Source organism: Jaculus jaculus, chromosome 1, assembly GCF_020740685.1.
Source record: "Jaculus jaculus isolate mJacJac1 chromosome 1, mJacJac1.mat.Y.cur, whole genome shotgun sequence".
In the NCBI taxonomy this organism is placed as follows: Eukaryota; Metazoa; Chordata; class Mammalia; order Rodentia; family Dipodidae; genus Jaculus; species Jaculus jaculus.
In genome coordinates this window covers 229,641,928-229,661,332 of record NC_059102.1, presented here as the reverse complement: position 1 = coordinate 229,661,332, position 19,405 = coordinate 229,641,928, and the positions used below count along the sequence as shown (strand labels likewise).

Below are 19,405 nucleotides of genomic sequence, written 5' to 3'. Positions count from 1 at the left end.
GTCTGTAGGCAGGTAACTTGGGCTGACCTGTGGGACTGAACATTGTGTTTTTTTCACAGCTGCTGGCTGGTCGTGAAGATTGTGACCCTGAAGTGAGTGCTGCCCTCCTGCGCAGGCAGCAGGCTAACCCCAATTTTGACCTCTATCAAGAGCCCCATCTCTTTTGACTAAGCTTGTCTCAGTGCACCAACTGTCTCCTTTGTAAATAATTTATTGCAAGCATAACATGGAGCTCCAGTTACACTAGAAAGTGGATTACAAATCTCCTTGATTGCTCTAGTTGGGAAAATCAATCAATTATTCATAATCTGTGCCTGTCCCAAGTTGCTCAGTGTTCATAGGAAAATAAACTGCTGGTCCCAAAGCAGACCATAAAGGCTACACATACACGCCAAGCCCACCTCCCTCTCCCTGGGAGAAGTGCCATCCCCACGTGTGACTTCTGGACATGTGGGGTGGGTCACAGTGTGGGCTCCAAAGAGCAACAGAACTGCCCAGGGAGTGAAGAGTCTTTAAACCTCAATCATACCTGCTTAGTTCAAGCTGCTCGATATGCCCAGTGTTCCACCTACAGTCCTCAGGTAGGCTCAGGCTTCACAGCCTGGCCCTCCACAGTCCCGGTGGGGCTTGGAGACCCAGGTGGGGGTTCTGTTTCCATGGGCAAGGCCTTGTCCTGGGTCTGGGTCAGAGGATGTACCATAGACATATGCACGTTGAGGTTGTGAGCCTTTTCAAACCGCCGGCCACACTGGTCACAGGCGAAGTCCAGCTCAGTCTCTGCTTTGTGTTTGGTCATGTGGTACTTGAGGGATGCTCGCTGCCTGCACTGGAACCCACAGACCTCACACCTGCAGGGCAGAGGCAGATGAGGTAAACTGTGCCTTGCCCCAACCATAGGAGGAACCCAGCCCACACTTACTGGAGTGGCTTGGCTCCTGAGTGGCGCATCTGGTGAACAAGAAGGTGTTTCCGCTGCTTGAAGGTCTGCCCACACTCATCACAGATGTAATTGCGTACCTCTACAAGACCAGAAGGGGTATGAGCACTAGCCTCTAGACACCCAAATCTGCCCAAAAGGGCAATGACTCACCACAAAGAGATATGCCAAACAAAGATCTGACAAATCTGATACAAAGTATTTCATTAATAATGATTTCTAAATTGTCTAAAAACACTGTCACATGGCTGGTTCTTCACCTCTGCAACTATGTGCACATGAAGTTCCTTTCATAGAAGGCCCTATCAGACACAGATCTAGATCACTGACCAGCACAGCTAGGTCACTAGTGGGATTATAATGGCTCAAACAGCTTTGAAAATCAACTTCTTAAAAAAAAAAAATCATAGCTACAACAGCCATGGTGGTGCATGCTTGTAATCTCAAGTGGAAGGAGAAGGATCTAGAGTTCAAGGTCATCCTCTGCTACATGAGTTTGAGGCCAGCCTGAGCTACAAGAGACCCTGTCTCAAAAAGTTATGGATACAATCTAAGCATCACATCCACTTGCTGCCTGAGATTTCTGAGCTGCAAGTCACCCTCAGATTTGATGATCGTATTCTATGGTGTTTTTTGGTTTTGGGGGTTTTGTTGTTGTTTTTGGTTTTTCGAGGTAGGGTCTCTATCTAGCCCAGGCTGACCTGGAATTCACTATGTAGTCTCAGGGTGGCCTCAAACTCACGGCAATCCTCCTACCTCTGCCTCCCAAGTGCTGGGATTAAAGGTGTGCGACACCACACCCAGCTTATTCTATAATGTTTTGCCTTTATTTTTTTGGTATTTTGTTGTTTTGCCTTTTAAAAAAATGTTTTTGTGGGGGGGGGGGGAGTAAATGGCTTAGTGATTAAGGATCTTGCTTGTAAAGCCAAAAAGACCTAGGTTTCATTCCCTGGGACCCACGTAAGCCAGATGCACAGGTGGCACATGTATCTGAAGTTCTTTTGCAGAGGCTTTTTATTTATTTATTTATTTTTACAGAGGTCTTGCTCAGACCAGCCTTGAACTCACAGTGATCCTCCTGTATCTGCCGCTGGAATTAAAGGCATGCACCGTGACTCCTAGCTTAAAATTTTTTATTGGGCTGGAGAGATGGCTTAGCAGTTAAGGCACTTGCCTACAAAGCCAGAGGACCCAGGTTCAATTCCCCAGGATCCATGTAAGCCAGATTGTGGCCCATTTGTAATGGCTGGAGGCACTAGTGCACTCATTCTGTTTGTGTGTGTCTGTCTGTCTCTCTCTCTCTACCTCAAATAAATAAGTAAATAACTTTTTTAAAAATTTATTTATTTATTTATTTATTTGAGAGTGACAGACACAGAGAGAAAGACAGATAGAAGGAGAGAGAGAGAATGGGCGCGCCAGGGCTTCCAGCCTCTGCAAACGAACTCCAGACGCGTGCGCCCCCTTGTGCATCTGGCTAACGTGGGACCTGGGGAACCGAGCCTCGAACCGGGGTCCTTAGGCTTCACAGGCAAGCGCTTAACCGCTAAGCCATCTCTCCAGCCCTAAATAATATTTTTTTTAAATGCCAAAGGAAAGTGGGGGGAAAGGGAGGGAATTAACATGGGATATTTATAATCATGGAAAATGCTAATAAAAATTTTTTTAAAAATGCCAAAGGACGCAGATTAGATTTCCCAGTACCTATGTAAAGCCATATGTAAAGTGGCACATGTGTCTGGAGTTCATCTGCAATGGTGAGAGGCCCTGTGGCACCAATTCTGTCTATCTCTCTCAAAAAAGTAAATTAAAATTTTAATTCTTATTTATTTGCAAGCAGAGAAAGAATGGGCGCACCAGGGCCTCTTGGCACTATAAACAAATGCCAGGCACATGCTGTACTTTGTGCATCTGGCTTTTACATAGGCACTGGGAAATCAAAGGTGCTTGCTTGCAAGGCAATCAGGCTTTACAAGCAAGCACCTTTAACTGCTGAACTATCTCTCCATCCCTGTTTTGAACTGCTTTATTTTGGTTTTTGAGGCAGGGTATGACTCCAGCCTAGGCTAGCCTTGAACCCACAGCAATCCTCCTTCCTCAGCCTGGGTGTTGGTATTACAGGTGTGAACTGCCATGATGGGCTTTGACAGCTTTAGAAAGCTGCTAAGTTGGGTATAATAGCACATGCCTTTACTCCCTGGCAAGCCCATATGCTCACTTTTTTTTTTTTCCCAAGGTAGGGTCTCACTCTGACCCAAGCTGACTTGGAATTCATTATGTAGTTTCAGGCTGGCCTTGAACTCACGACAGTCCTCCCAAGTGCTGGTATTAAAAGTATATACCACTATGTCTGACCTCAAATAAAAATGTTTTTAATTTTAAAAAAGGGGTGGGTACTGGAGAGATGGCTTATCAGTTAAGGCACTTGCCTACAAAGCCTAAGGACTCAGGTTCAACTCCCCAGAACCCACTTACCTCAGATGCACAAAGAAGCACATGTGTCTGGAGTTCATCTGCAGTGGCTAGAGGCCCTGACTTGCCCATTCTCTCTCCCTCTCCCCTCTCATAAAGAAAAAAAAGAAAGAAAAAAACATGGGGAGAAAAAAATTTTAAATGGCTGGAGAGATGGTTTAGCAGTTAAAGCGCTTGCTTGCAAAGCCTAAACACCTAGGTTCAACTCCCCAGAAACCACATAAATCAGATGCACATGGTGGTATATGCATTAAGTTTGTTTGCAGTGACTAGAGGTCCTGGTGTGCCTGTTCTCTCTCTCTCAAATAAAATGAAAAATAAAATTTTTAAAAAGATGGTAGTAGCTGGGTGTGGTGATGCACATCTCTAATCCCAGCACTTGGGAGGCAGAGGTAGGAGGAGCAACATGAGTTCAAGGCTACCCTGAGACTACATAGTGAATTCCAGGTCACAGCCTGGACTAGAATGAAACCCTACTTAAAAAAAAAATTTTTTTTAAAAGATGGTGAACTTACAGAAAAGCACCAAGATTTCTATGCTATCAGTACTGAAAAACTGCTCAGACCCTGCAGAAAACACTGCTTCCAGCAGGACTCTAGCCTGCAGGGCTCACACCTGTATATGAAATTTATCCTCCACGTGACCTATGAGCACCTAATTTTGAGCTGTGAGCCAGACACCTGTGCTCTGGCTGGGCACCTAAGATCCACTGCAACCCAAACCTTGGCCCATGATCACAAAATACAACCTATGGCAGGTACCTGTGTGGATGAGCTTCACATGGCGCTGTAGGTAGCGGTCAATCATGAATACCTTGTTGCAGCCAGGATGCGGACAAGGCCTCTCCCGGACTTCCTCATGGTGCTCCTTAATGTGCTTCTGCAGGACGAAGGGGCAAGAGACCATGGTGATTTAGCAGGACACATCCCACCTCCCAAGAGACCCCGTGTAATGCCCTCAGCAAGTGATGACGGACTCTCTTGGAAGGAGGAAAGACTCAACTTCCCACCCTATGCCACTGACTCTAAGCTTCACTGGACTGGAGAGAGAGTTCAGTGGTTAAGGTACTTAACTGTAAAGTCTAAAGACCCATGTCTGGAGTTTGTTTGCAGTGGCTGAAGGCCCTGGCGCACCTATTCTCTCCTTCCCTCCCTCTCTCACACTCTTGCTTTCACATATTTTTTTTGAGGTAGGGTCTTGCTCTAGCCCAGGCTGAACTGGAGTTCACTGTGTAGTTTCAGGGTAGACTCAAACTCTCAGTGATGCTCCTACCCCTCTGCCTCCCCAGTGCTGGAATTAAAGGCATGTACCTCCACAACCAGAACTTGCTCTTTCATATTAAAAAGAAAAGGGAGCCGGGCATGGTGGCACACGTCTTTAATCCCAGCACTCGGGAGGCAGAGGTAGGAGGATCGCCGTGAGTTCGAGGCCACCCTGAGACTCCATAGTGAATTCCAGGTCAGCCTGGGCTAGAGTGAGACCTTACCTCGAAAAACCAAAAAAAAAAAAAAAAAAAAAAAAGGGAAAGGAAGGGAGAGGGGAGGGGGAAACGAGGAGGGGGGAAGGGAGTGGGGAGGGAAGGAAGAGGAAAGGGAAAGGGAAGGAAAGGGTTGGAGAGATGGCTTAGCAGTTAAGGCACTTGCCTGCAAAGCCTAAGGACCCAGGTTCAATTCTCCAGGTCCCACGTAAGCCAGATGCACAAGGTGGTGTATGCATCTGGAGTTTGTTTGCAGTAGCATAGGCCCTGGTGTGCCCATTCTCTTTCTCAATCTCTCTCCCTGTTTCTAATAAATAAATGAAAATAAATATTAAAAAAAAAAATTTTAAGGGCCAGTCTGTTGGGCTTGCCTCAAAAAAAAAGTAAAAGAAAAAAAAAGATTCACTCTGAAACTTCTGGTCCTATAGGGAGTGTCTCCAGCGTTAAAGTCTGACTCCACATCTTTTCCTAGTGGCTGACTCTCCACCGGCCTAGGCTCATGCAATTCCTGGGCATCTGCACTTGGCTTTACATCTGGTGAGTCCAGGAAGCTCAGTGTTGCTGCTCACCACACACTGGTCAGGCACACACACATCTGAAAGCACCTCTGGCCAAAAGTGGTGTCCTCTTACCTTCATGCCATCAGCCCCACGGTACACAGCTGTGCAGCCCTGGTAAGGACACTTGTAGATGGTGGGCAGCTCCTCCCTGCAAGGCAAAGCACATGTGGAGGCATGGCCCAGCAGGCGGGCACTCCCCACCACAACCCCTTACCTCTCACAGCGGAGCTTTTTCTTCCATCCAGGCTTGGGCCCAGGTTTCTTTCTAATTTTTGGTTCCTCAGCCTTCCTGGCATCTTTGCTCTCACTTTTCTTACTAGCGACTCTTAGAAAAAAAAAAAAAAGCAATATGCAGTAATGTGTCTGGACTTCACTTGCAATAATTCCCATCTCTTCCTGCTTCTCTTCAGAGACCAAACACTTTTCCTCAAGCATCTATGACAGCTGCTTATGTGAAAACTGAATGACCTTCCTCCCTAGTCAACTCTGAGCCAAAACCCTAGACGGATGAGAGGCCTGAAGGAGCTGCCTCAGAAGGGCATGCAGGGAGATGAGGCAAAAGCATCACAAATTCAAGGCTAGCCTGAGCAACTAACTGAAGGTTTAAGAGGAGATGGGGGACATATGGCTCAGTAGTACAGCACCTGCTTATATGAGTGAGGCCCTCAGTTCAATCCCAAATACCACAATGCAGAAAACCCAGTAACTTTTCTTTTTGGCAAGAGTGGACTCTGCCCACCTCCTGGCTGCTACAAGGTATTCATGAATGACAGCTACCTATGATTAGGCTTAACTTATCTTTTTTGGGTTCCCCCAAAAGCATGAAATACATAGAATAAAATTAACCAAAGAAAGCAAAGAACTTAAGACAAAAACAATAAATGGAAGAACAATCGTGTTTATGAATAAAAACTAACCTTAAAAGTGGACAATGAGGGCTGGAGAGATGGCTTAGCGGTTAAGTGCTTGCCTGTGAAGCCTAGGAACCCCGGTTCGAGGCTCGACTCCCCAGGACTCACGTTAGCCAGATACACAAGGGGGCGCACGCGTCTGGAGTTCGTTTGCAGTGGCTGGAGGCCCTGGTGTGCCCATTCTCTCTCCCTCTCTATCACTCTCAAATAAATAAATAAAAATAAAAAACTGAAAAAAATAAATCTAATAGGAAAAGTGGACTGTGAGAATGTAAGAGCCAAAGGAAGGGTAGGATTCCTTACAATGTGCTCCTCCAGACACAAAATGGCCTGGATATCCATGACCTCACAGCGCCTGACACTACCTACACAAGACCATCATAATAGGAGGAAAAGATCATGACATCAAAACAGAGATTGACTGGGGGGGGGGGATATTATGGAGAGTGGAGTTTAAAAGGGGAAAGTCGGGGGAGGGAGGGCATTACCATGGGATATTGTTTACTATCATGGAAGTTGTTTATAAAAAATAAATTTGAAAAAAAAAGTGGACTGTGGCCAGGCATGGTGGCTCACGCCTTTAATCCCAGCACTCAGGAGGCAGAGGTAGGAGGATCACCATGAGTTCGAGGCCACCTTGAGACTACATAGTGAATTCCAGGTCAGCCTAAGCTAGAGTAAAACCCTACCTCAAAAAACAAAAAAGTGGACTGTCATTGCACATGCCTATAATCCTAGCAACTCAAGGCAAAAGTGAGAGAATCATAAATTCAAGCCTAAGAAATATAGCAAACTGTCACAAACCAACCAACCTAATATTAAGGGGGCACTATGTTCTATATTCCTCCAAGCAATCAACAGATTCACTGCAATCCCTATCAAAAATTAAAGTAAGGGGCTGGAGAGATGGCTCAGCAGTTAACGTGCTTGTCTGCAAAGCCTAACTAACGATCCAGGATCTGATTCCCCAGTACGCACATAAAGCCAGATGCACAAAGTGGCACATGCGTCTGGAATTCATTTGCAGTGGCTGGAGACTCTGGTGTGCCCATTCATAGTCAGTCAGTCAGTCAGTCTCTCTCTCTCTCTCTCTCTCTCTCTCTCTGTCTCTCTCTCTCTCTCTGTGTGTCTTCTATTTCTTATTGCTTGCAAATAATAAAATCAAAGTATAGGGCTAATGAGTCAGGTTTGATTCCTCAGAACCCACATAAACACATATGTTCTAAGTGGCACATGTATCTGGAGGTCATTTGCAGTGGCAGTAACCCCTGACATGCCCACAGTCACTCTGCTTGCCCCTTTCTCTCTCTCAAATAAGTAAAATTTTAAAAACTAATAAAAGTAGAAGCTGGGAGGCCAGGTGTGGTGGTGCACGCCTTTAATCCCAGCACCTGGGAGGCAGAGGTAGAAGGATTGCTGTGAGTTTGGGGCCACCTGAGACTACATAGTGAATTCCAGGTCAGCCTGGGCTAAAGTGAAACCCTACCTTGGGGGGAAAAAAAAAAAAATGTAGAAGCTGGGCTGGAGAGATGGCTTAGCGGTTAAGCACTTGCCTGTGAAGCCTAAGGACCCCGGTTCGAGGCTCGGTTCCCCAGGACCCACGTTAGCCAGATGCACAAGGGGGTGCACGCGTCTGGAGTTCGTTTGCAGAGGCTGGAGGTCCTGGTGCGCCCATTCTCTCTCCCTCCCTCTATCTGTCTTTCCCTCTGTGTCTGTCGCTCTCAAATAAATAAATAAATAATTTTTTTTAAAAAAATGTAGAAGCTGGGGGCTAGAGAGATGACATAATGGTTAAGGTACTTGCCAGCAAAGTCAAAGAACCCAGGTTCGATTCCCCAAGACCCACAAAAGCCAGACGCACAAGGTGGCACATGCGTCTGGAGTTCATTTGTAGCAGCTGAAGGCCCTGGCATGCCCATATTCTCTCTCTCTCTCTCTCTCTCTCTCTCTCTCTCTCTCAAATAAAAAAAAAAAATTTAATTTTTTTTTGTTTATTTATTTATTTGACAGCAACAGACAGAGAGAGAGAGAGAAAGAGGCAGAGAGAGAGAGAGAGAGAATGGGCACGCCAGGGCTTCCAGCCACTGCAAACGAACTCCAGACGCATGTGCCCCCTTGTGCATCTGGCTAACGTGGATCCTGGGGAATTGAGCCTCGAACCAAGGTCCTTAGGCTTCACAGGCATGTGCTTAACCACTAAGCCATCTTTCCAGCCCCCAATTTTTTTTTTTAAGTAGAAGCTGGGAATGGTTTTATACACCTATAATCCAAGCACATGGGAACCTGAAATGGGAAAAATTACAAGTTCCAGCCTATGTTAAAAAGACCCTCCCTCAAAAGTGAAAAAAACAAAAAACAAAAAAACAGGGCTAGACAGATGGCTGGGTGGTTAATTGGCTTGTCTGCAGAGCCCAACAAGCAATGTAGCATATGCAATATGCAGTCCGTTTGCAGCTTGCAGCTAGAGGCCCTGATGGGCCCATTCTATCTGTCTCTTTTCTCTCTCTCTCTCTGCTTACAAATAAATAAAAATATTTTTAAAATAAGCATAAGCTGGCAGGGTATACAGCTCAGTGGAAGATGTGACTATTGAGCATTTGCAAGCCCTTCAGGCTTCAATGTCCAGCATGGAAACAAAATTAAAAAAAAAAAAAAAAAAGACTTTTGGGGACAGAAAAAAAAAAAAAAGAAACAACTATCTGAAACTTTAGGACTTCAAGATACACTGAATAGCCAAAACAAATTTTAGAAACAACAAAGTTGGAGAATCCCAACTTTCTTTTCTTTTATTTTCTTTTTTTATTTACAAGCAGAGAAAGTGGGAAAAGAGAATGGAATGGATGCACCAGGGCCTTCAGCTGCTGCAAACGAACTCCAGATGCATGTGCCACCTTGTACATCTGGCTTACATGGGTACTGGGGAATTAAACTAGGGTTGTTAAGTTTTGCAGACAGTACCTTAGCCATAAAGCATTCTCTCCATACCTGTTCCTTAAACTGACTACAAAGCTACAGGAATCAAAACTGTGTTACTGGCATGAAGATAAACATACAAACCAATGAAATAAAACTGAAACCATAAACAAATCCTCCTACATCTGATCTAGTTTTTAACGCAATTGCCAATATCATTCAATGGGGGAACAGAACAATCTCTGGGAAACCTGGACATTTACAGGCAAAAGAATGAAGTTGGAGCTTACATCATATACAAAAATTAACTATCAAGACCTGAATCCAAGTGTTAAATCTATAAAACTCACATAGAGCTGCATGGTGGCTCACTCCTATAATTTTACTACTTGGGAGGTTGAGACAATTGCTCTAAGTTTAAGGCAAGCTTGGGCTGTATGGTAAATTTCAGTTTATACTCAGTTTATTAGGTAAGTTTGTACCTCATACCTGAAGAATAAAGTGAAACTGTCTCCAAAAAAAAAAAAAAAAGCGAGCGTGGTGGCTTTAATCCCAGCACTTGGGAGGCCAAGGTAGGAGGATCACTGTGAGTTTGAGGCCACCCTGAGACCACACAGTGAATTCCAGGTCAGCCTGGGCTAAAGTGAGATCCTATCTTGAAAACCCAAAAAAATAAAATAAAATAAATAAATAATAAATGGGCTGTGAAGATAACTCAGCAATTAAAGGTGCCTGCTTGCAAAGCCTGCTGACCTGGTTCAATTCCCAAGCCACCTACATAAGCAGGATGTCCAGGCACACCTGTACATGCATGCACACACACACATACAAACACACAAAATATTTTTTTTGGGGGGGGAGGTTCGAGGTAGGATCTCATTCTAGCCGAAGTTGACCTGGAATTTACTATGTAGTCTCAGGTTGGCTTTGAACTCAAGGAAATCCTCCTACCTCTGCCTCCTGAGTGCTGGGATTAAAGGCATGTGTCACCACGTCCAACTCATACCCAAAACACAATTTTTTGTTGTTTTTTGAGGTAGGGTCTCGCTTCAGCACAGGCTGAATTCACTATGTACTCTCAGTATGGCCTTGAACTCATGATGACCCTCCTATCTGTGACTCCCAAGTGCTGGGATTAAAGGTGTGTACCACCATGCCCAACTCACATGCAAAATTTTTAAATTAAAAAAAAAAAAGGAAGGGAGGAGGATAGTTAATAGGTTGATATTGTATATATGTAATTATAATGATTGTAATGGGGAGGTAATATGATGGAGAATGGAATTTCAAATGGGAAAGTGTGGGGGTGGGGAGGGAGGGAATTACCATGGGATATATTTTATAATCATGGAAAATGTTAATAAAAATTAAAAAAAAAAAAAACAGGTACACACCTTTAATCCTAGCATTTAGGAGGCACAGGTAGGAGGACCACCGTGAGTTCAAGGCTACCCTGAGAATACATAGAGAATTCCACGTCAGCCTGAACTAGAGTGAGACCCTACCTTGGAAAAAAAAAAAAAGAATTTTAAAAAATTGGGGGGGGGCCTGGAAAGATGGCTTAGCAGTTAATGGACTTGCCTGTGAAGTCTCAGGACCCAGGTTTGCTTCCCTAGAGCCCATGTAAACCAGATGCACATGGTGACACATTTATCTAGAGTTTGTTTGCAGTGGCTAGAGGACCTGGCATGCCCATTCATTCTCATTCTCTCTCTCTCTCTCTCAAATAAATAAAGAAATAAAAAATATTTTCTTAATTTAAATTTCTGTGTATCAAGGAACACAATCCAAGGCAGTGAAAAGACAACACAGTGAGAAAAATGTTTATAAATTACATATCTGTTAAGAGCTACATAGCTAGACTATATAAAGAACTCCTATAGCAGCAAAAGGCTAGCTCAAAAAACAGACAAAGACTTGCTATTTCTCTTAAGAAGATAAATGGTCAGTGACAGCACAGACAGCAGCTTATCATGTCATTAGGTAGCAGCAAATCATAATGACCTACTAGGACAGCTAACAAAACACTAAGAAAGAAAGGACACTGCTGCCCAGAATAAAAAGCCAAAGTTTATTCACTGTTGGTGGGAAAGTAACACTGTTAACTGCTGTGGCAGACACAATGGTGGTACCATCTCCCTCTCTCTCCTTGAAAATCAATAATCAATTAAAAAAAAAAAAAAGTTTTTAGAGAGTCAGGCGTGGTGGCACACGCCTTTAATCCCAGCACTCAGGAGGCAGAGGTAGGAGTATTGCCATGAGTTTGAGGCCACCCTGAGACTACAAAGTGAATTCCAGGTCAGCCTGGACTAGAGTGAGACCCTACCTTGAAAAACCAACAAAAAAGACTTTATGACGGGCTGGAGAGATGGCTTAGCGGTTAAGCGCTTGCCTGTGAAGCCTAAGGACCCCGGTTCGAGGCTCAGTTCCCCAGGTCCCATGTTAGCCAGATGCACAAGGGGGCGCACGCGTCTGGAGTTCGTTTGCAGTGGCTGGTAGCCCTGGCGTGCCCACTGTCTGTCTGTGTCTCTCTCTCTCTCTCTGCCTCCTTCTCTGTCTGTTGCTCTCAAATAAATAAATAAAAAAATAAACCAAAAAAAAATTAAAAAAAAAAAAGACTTTATGAGAGACAGCTTAGCAGTTAAGGTGCTTGCCTGCAAAGCCTAAGGACCCAGGTTTGGTTCTCCAGGTCCCACATAAGCCAGATGCACAAGATGGTGCATGTATCTGGAGTTTTTGCAGTGGCTAGAGGCCCTGGCACATCCATCTCTCTCCCTCCCTCAAAAATAACTGTAAAAAAAAAATGACCTTATGGGCTGGCTGGACAGATGACTTAGTGGTTAAGGCACCTGCCTGCAATGCTGAAGGACCCAGATTCAATTCCCCATTACCCATATAAAGCCAGATGCACAAGGTGGCGCATGGGTCTAGAGTTCATTTGTAATGGCTAGAGGCCCTGGCATGCCCATATTCTCCCCGCCCCCTCAAATAAATAAATAAATAATTGAATTTAATTATTTTTTTTCACTTTATTTTTATTTATTTATTGGAGAGCAACAGACAGAGAGAAGAAGAGGCAGGTAGAGAGAGAGAGAGAATGGGAGCGCCAGGGCCTCCAGCCACTGCAAACGAACTCCAGACGCGTGCGCCCCCTTGTGCATCTGGCTAACGTGGGTCCTGGGGAATTGAGCCTCGAACCGGGGTCCATAGGCTTCACAGGCAAGCGCTTAACTGCTAAGCCATCTCTCCAGCCCTGAATTTAATTATTTTTTTACGCCAGGTGTGGTGGCGTCTTTGAGTCCAGCACTCAAGAGGCAGCGGTAAAAGGATTGTGAGTTTTAGGCCAGCCTAGGTCTACAGAGTGAGTTTCAGGACAGCTTGGGCTAAAGGGAGACCCTACCTCAAAAAAAACAAAATGGGGCTGGAGGATGGCTTAGTGGTTAAGGCGTTTGCCTGCAAAGCCAAAAGACCCACATTAGCCAGATGCACAGAGGGAACACACATCTAGAGTTCGTTTGCAGTGGCTGGAGGCCCTGGTGTGCCCATTCTCTCCCCCTCCCTTTATTTCTCTTTCTCTGTCAAATAACAAAAACAAAAAGAGCCATTTTCACTTAGGGTTTTCTTGGCTGGAAGTGATAAGAGTACTTGTTCTTTGGATTTTTACCCTGAATTGTGAGATGTTCAGGGGCAATGAGGCAGTCACCAACTAACTGTTGGGTGTGTGGGTATTCCCAGTCCAGGACTGAGAGGAAATAACCAGGTGAAAATCAGCTCTCTGTGCCAGGACCCTATGCCTTGCTGGACAGAGAAAACAAATCCTGAAAAGACCAAAGCAAGGTCACAGAAGGGGCTCAACAAAGAATGAGCAATAGCTGTTTGGCTACAGAAATCAGTCACCAGGCTGAGTGTTTGGGCCTCAGAGGAAGCATAATCCAGGGAGCAGAACAGTTGGAGTGGAGCCAGGGATTGCTGTGGATTGCCCTAAGGACAGAACTGAAGAAGGAGCACAAAGATACTCCCTAGAATGGGACTAAGTCTTGCCAATGTATCTGCCTATCACCTCATGGTACACACTCAGAGGAGTTTCCCAAACCACTAGGAAGAGAAGTGACCAGCAGCCAACAGGCATCTTCCTTCCAGATCCAGCTGTCCATCTGGCCTTTCAAACTGACCTGATTACTCAGAAGCCACCACATTCACTGGACTTGGAAGATGAGACCAAAGGAAAAGCAGAAAGTAAGCTAAGTCAGGCCAAGTAAAAGTACAGGCCTTCACATCCCATCCCCAAGATGCTCATGACTCTCCCATGTACACAGAGGCTGACCTATCCAATGCCACTCCAGACTCCATGTGCTTAGGCAGGGGCTATAACCCTTACTTCTTTTCTGGATAAGGCTCAAAGGACTCATCCGAGGACTGTTGGTTTTGCTTCTTGTCATTCTCATCTTCACTCAGGAAGTCTCTAGGAAAGATGAGAGAGCCTTCAGCAAAGCCCTGGCCTTTGAAAGTAACAGCAGGACCTCCTGTCTCAAGGTGCCACAGACCCACAGCCCATACTTCATTTTTCCTGAAAATGACTTAAGAAATTTAAAATCGCCAAATTTCCAATCCATATCCTAACAAGAAGGGCAAACCAGGGTCACTGAAATCAAACAAGCTAGCAATTCCCCACCATAAGCCACTCTCCTACTCCCGGGACCCCAAACTTCGAAAGAGCTTATTGTTTTACAGGACTGAGAGGGTGTGGAGACTTGAAGGAGGCAGACTCAGAAAGTGATTGCTTTGCTCACCAACTGAGCGCAGGCTTGCTGTCAGCCATGTCAAAGGTCACAAAGGTAAAAACATGATTTGCGACCTGTACCCTAAAACATGAGCACTGTTTGGCCTCTGTTGAACAGCAAACAGAGCCAGGTTAGCAAGCCCATTGTTCCCCACAGGCTACCAGCTGGCTGGATGGGGGACAGCCCAAAGACTACTGACAGTCTGACAGCCCAGACACATTTGGTCCTCATAAAAGATGCACCTACATTTAAGCTGCTCCTCCCATTTGGATGAGGATGCCTTCTGACTTTCAGCCGAGGCCATGGAGGGTGAGCACCAGGTATGTGGCTCTCAGCCCAGAGCTAACACACCTGACACACCCTTTCCAAGAGAGGCCTGTCCTCTCCCTCCTGCAGAGCCTCTGCTTCAAGTCTCAACATCACCATCCCAAAGGGCATGAATCTGCTGTCCTCTGTTCTAGTGACATCTGGAGTTGGTATAAAACTAAGGCCTTTAGGCAAGAAACACAGAGATAGAAGCAGAGGACCAACCTTGGGGCAGCTTAAAAAAGGCAACTCCATACTGCTTTGGGCCAGAACCAGCACTGTGCTTTCCCAGGAAGCACACTGGAAGTACACTGGGTCTGAGTGTCTCTGGGACAAGAAAGTCCCTGTCAGGAGTCAAAGGCCTCAGAACTCCCTTGACCACTCCTTTCCTCTCCATTTGAGAGAGAGAAGAAGGGCAAATGTGCCAACCAAGAGTTGCAGCCTAACAATAGCTGAGTCTGGTTTTCAAAGAAGAAATTTTAGGCTTTTTAAACCCACTCTTCTCTCACCCCTCAGAAAGGTCACTGAACTCGTCTTTTACCCGATCATCCGAGGTTGAAGACAGAACCTGCTTCTCACCCAGTTGCCCTGGGAAATAAAGAACAGGCTGTGGTTACCAATACTGAGTACATGAAGGGTCTCACCTGTAAAGAGGCAAATGCCTCTCTCTGAGGATTTATAGGGTCATGGGGGTCCTCTAGCCTCAATTTTCCCCAGCCCCTGCCCAGCCCCCACCCCCAGCACAAAGCAGCACTATGGCCAGCAAGTGAACCCTTCCAAGATTCATGTTATTCATTGTTGTAGGTAGGAGCAACCCACTCTGTGGCAATTATAGGGCATTTTGAAGATTCTTTTTAATACAGCTTGTTCACAACTTTATAAAGCCAAGTGTTCTGGCATTCCAAGATGTTGGAGACATTTCCCCAGACTCTTCTATGGAAATATGGTTACACCTATGTTATCTAGCTGAGCCACAAAAATACCCATATTTTCTTTAAAGCCCCATTATGGAGTTACAGGTTTCAGCCTTCTGAGCACCAACAGGCAGATGGCAAACTAGCACATGAAGACCAGAGGCAGTCAGGAAGCTGGCCCCATCCTACCTAACATGATGTCAGTGAGCAGCTGCACCCAACTCACAGAACACGTGGGTGGGGTCCAAGCCCCACAGAAGGGCCAATCAGAAGAAGAGGCTACACACTGGCCCACACCACAGTAAAGCACCAGTGTCATTCTCAACCCACATGTTCCACAGACAAAAGCTCCATTCTTCTCTCCCCCTCAGCCCACAAGAACAACTAGTACCCTTTGGCCTGAGGACATGCTTAGAGGAAGACTAAACACCAAATAAGAAACTGCTGCAGCAGACGCCTGCTTGTGAAGGAACAAGAAGTCAAGACAGGGCTGGAGAGATGGATCAGCAATTAAAAGCATTTGCCTGCAAAGCCTGACAACCTGGGTCTGATTCCTCAGTACCTACATAAAGCCAGATGCACAAGTGGAGACTGCATCTGGAGATCAGTTGCAGTGGCAAGAGGCTCCAGCGTGCCCATCCCCCACTTTCTGCTTGCAAATATATAAATAAAAATTTAAAGGGGGTAACCATACATGGTGGTGCACCCTTTTAATCCCAGTACTTGAGAGGCAGAGGTAGGATGATCGCTGCGAGTTCAAGGCCACCCTGAGACTACACAGTGAATTCCAGGTCAGTCTTGGTTACAGTGAGACCCTACCTCAAAAAATAAAAATAAATAAATAAATAAATAGTTGGGGGGGCTGAGGAAGTGGCTCATTGGTTAAAGTTGCTTGCTTGCAAAGCCTGATGACCCAGGTTCAATTCCCCAGTACCCACATAAAGCCAGATGTACAAAGTGCTGCATGCATCTGAAGTTTATTTGCAGTGGCGGTAGACCCTAGCATGCCCAATCTCACTTTCTCTCTCTTTCAAATAAATAAATATTTTTTAAAAGCTGGGCATGGTGGCACACATCTTTAATTCCAGCACTCAGGAGGCAGAGATAGGAGGATCACGGTGAGTTCAAGGCCACCCTGAGACTACATTGTGAATTCCAGGTCAGCCTGGGCTAGAATGAAACCCTATCTCAAAACATCAACAACAAAAAAAGTCAAGACACACAGACTGGTTGCACCAGCCTACTCTCTGAAATTGCAAGCAGCTGCAGCTCCCAGGGGAAGCACTGAGGCTGGCTTCTCATCTTCTCCTGCCAGCTCCCTGATTGCTACACCACAACCTATACCCAGACATTGCATGCATCCACTTTCTGCTGAAGACAAACCCTGGTCAGGATCATCCCGGTTTAACATGAACAAAAGGTGCCACCTACCTGGGGCCTCACTGGGGGCCAAGCTTGGCTGAGTGTGGGAGCCTGGCCCAGGTCCCACAGGGTGTCCATCTGAGGGCGATGAGGCCACATCCAAGCTGGGCAGCATCTTGCTCTCAGCCCCTACTGGGAGTTCTCTGGCCTGGCAGAGCTGAGAGGCAGCCCCAGCGGAATTGGTCTCTGAGTTCTGAACCGGCTGTGGTGTAGTCTCTTTATTCCATGCCCACTTCACTGCCAATGCACTGTCCAACAAGAGGGCTCTGCAGCTGGAGTCAGTGTCCATGGTGTAGTCGTGGCCCTGGTCACAGCCCCACACAGCCTGGATGAGGCCGCAGTACTCGGAAGACAGCGTCCTCTGGAGGCTGGGCAGGGCCCCACAGCTGGCTGCATGTCCATGTACCCAGCCCACCAAGCTGTGTAGGCACCGGGTGCTCGAGGTGATCAGATCCACTGAGGAGAATCAACAGAATCATCAATCCCATGACTGGCCAGCACCCAGCCCAACCTGGACAGCCCACCCTGATACCAGAAGCAGACTCACCCATGCAGGCTCCCTCCTCCGCCACTGTGGGGGGCTGAGCACCAGGCCTGCAAAGCATGAGTGGGGCCATGGTTGAGGAGCCTCCCAGGGTCTCAAACTTCCCTCAGCTGTCTCCCTTGGGACCTTCCACTGGCAGCCCTGTACCTCCCTTTTAATGGGTGCTCTTCACCCTCAGGCCTGTGCAAACCTTGCCACCCCAGCACCTCCTTGTTCATCTCATGGCAGTACCACGAGGGTTTACACTGGCTTTTGTGCACCCCACCACAGGGTCCCACCACAGTACTTCCTGCTCTATACCAGCACACAGGGTGCCGAACCCCTGAAGGTCCTGAGCAATCCAACAAGGGCCTACTTTGCACAAGGCTTCCGCTGGCCGGTTGGGGAGACGTTGACTCTCTGCAAGAAGGACCTGAGGAGGTTGTGGCACTGGTAGAACTGGGCGTGGCAGTTTTTGCAGACAAACTGAGGCAGGGCTGGGTCCTGGTGTACAACCACACCCAGCAGGCGCTGGAAATCCCTGATGAAGATACGCTCCCCTGGGGATGGTCTCTCTGAGCTCTCCCCAGGCACCCTGTCAGAGATGCTTCGGAGGCTCCGTGAGGAAAACTTCCCATGGCAGAGGCGACAGTGCCCCATGGCAAGAGCTCGGCCTGCTCCTGGGCAAAGTAGCAGATGTGATAGTGAGTGTGGCACCTGAAGTGTGAGGCCCACTTTCCCCACTGGCCTCCCAGTGCCTGGAATGGAGAAGTGCCATCCCTGTGCCTCCCCAAGAGACGAGCAGTGGAGCTCAGGAGCTGGGCTTCCTCATTGGACATTCAGATTTTGAAAGAACAGTATCAAGAAATATTTCAAAAAAAAATTTTTTTTTTTTAGCCCAGGCTGGCCTCGTCTTTGAAATCCTCCAGTCTCAGCCTTCCCAGGGCTGGGATGACAAACATGCACCACTGCGCCTGGATCCTTTTAAAGAACTCCAAACTTCGTTTCTGTTCACACATTTTGGTTAGACCAGAGATGGAGATGTGTCCCTCGGTACCTCAAGGAAAGAACTTACTGCCTATCCCTAGGTGTCCTGTCTGCAGAATGCGGACAATGCCATCTCACTGCTCCCAGGGGGACTGAAGCACAGCGTGCATGGGAAAGTCGTTCTCAAATAGGCAAAAAGCATGACACAAATGCAAACTACACTTCTTTCTGTTACTACCCTCAGCAGCTGTTGTCTACACACAAACCACCAACCGGGCGAGCAACAAGCAGTTCATTCTTAAATCAATTCAGTTCCCACCACACTTTTTGGGTTTTTAACCAACCGGAAACTGAGGTTTAGAGATGTTAACCAATTACCCCAAAAGTACACAGCACAAAGAGCCCAAGCCTCTCTGACAACAAACCTTGAGGCACAAAGTCGCTACACAAGGACACGAAAGAGTTAGCTGTTTGGGCAAAGTTGGAAGCAAGAAGTTCCGGGACCTTCGGAGCTGGGGGGCCTGGTCTGCTGTCTTAATCTATCACCCAGCTCCCGCCGGGGTCCTCGGACGCGCCAAACTCACCGCTCTCGTCCGCGCCCTCCTCGCCTGCGTCCCCGCAAGACCGCGCCGGGCCCCAGTTGAGCTGCGCCGCCGCCTCCGCCGCCGCTAAGACCGCCGCCCCGGCCGCGCTGGGCCCGCCAGTGCGCGAGGGACGACCCCGAGGCCGGCCGCCGCTGCCACCGCTGCCACCCGAGCCTCCGCGCTGCCGAGCCGTCCCGGGAGACAGGAAGCGGCCGAACCGGTCCCTCTTCATGGTGGCGGACGTCACGTCAGTCAGTCCGGCTACTCGGTGTGGCTGGGCTACACTGAGCTCCGCTGGACTCTTGTTCGCTTCTGGGCCACTCGGCTCGGTGCTGCCGGCCGCGAGGTGAGCCGGGCGAACGTGAGGAGCGGCCCGAGGGCGGCGGTGCCGGGCAGCCGCGTCGGAGCGCCGGGAGGTCGAGCTCGGGTCGTGCACAACTCGCCGCAGGACCGGGAGGGAGGGAGGGAGGGGCGGCAGCGAGGGTAAATGGGCACAGTTAGGAGCGTCCACTGTTGCACTCCAGCGCTGACGGCAACGACGACGGGAGCTTCTTTCCACCAATCTCCTCGTCGACACGGAAAGCGGACCCGCCCCGAGTCGCTGGCAAGACCCAGCCG

General features: G+C 47.4%; 2 protein-coding genes across 3 annotated transcripts in view; one reads left to right on the top strand and one right to left on the bottom strand.

The window, feature by feature from the left end:
* Positions 1 to 369, top strand: part of Fanca (FA complementation group A) — a 53,335-nt gene extending 52,966 nt beyond the window's left edge. The window contains exon 41 of the mRNA XM_045156446.1: positions 60 to 369. Within this exon, the coding sequence (XP_045012381.1) occupies positions 60 to 167 (108 nt within the window). The 3' untranslated portion in view covers positions 168 to 369. The remainder of the gene's footprint in view (positions 1 to 59) is intronic.
* Znf276 (zinc finger protein 276) lies at positions 194 to 19,167 on the bottom strand. Of its 2 annotated transcripts, XM_004664821.2 has the most exons (11): positions 18,788 to 19,167; positions 17,593 to 17,896; positions 17,241 to 17,287; positions 16,703 to 17,149; positions 14,867 to 14,945; positions 13,649 to 13,732; positions 5,661 to 5,771; positions 5,519 to 5,594; positions 4,171 to 4,288; positions 920 to 1,019; positions 194 to 848 (listed from the first exon to the last, which is right to left on the bottom strand). In XM_004664821.2, the coding sequence occupies exons 1-11, from the start codon at positions 19,017 to 19,019 to the stop codon at positions 578 to 580; spliced, it is 1,869 nt and encodes a 622-aa protein (XP_004664878.2). In that variant the 5' UTR covers positions 19,020 to 19,167; the 3' UTR covers positions 194 to 577. The 2 variants fall into 2 exon arrangements, with proteins under 2 accessions (XP_004664878.2, XP_045012397.1); XM_045156462.1 differs by lacking the exon at positions 13,649 to 13,732 and having other exon boundaries at positions 18,788 to 18,853.
* Between the last annotated feature and the right edge of the window lie 238 nt (positions 19,168 to 19,405).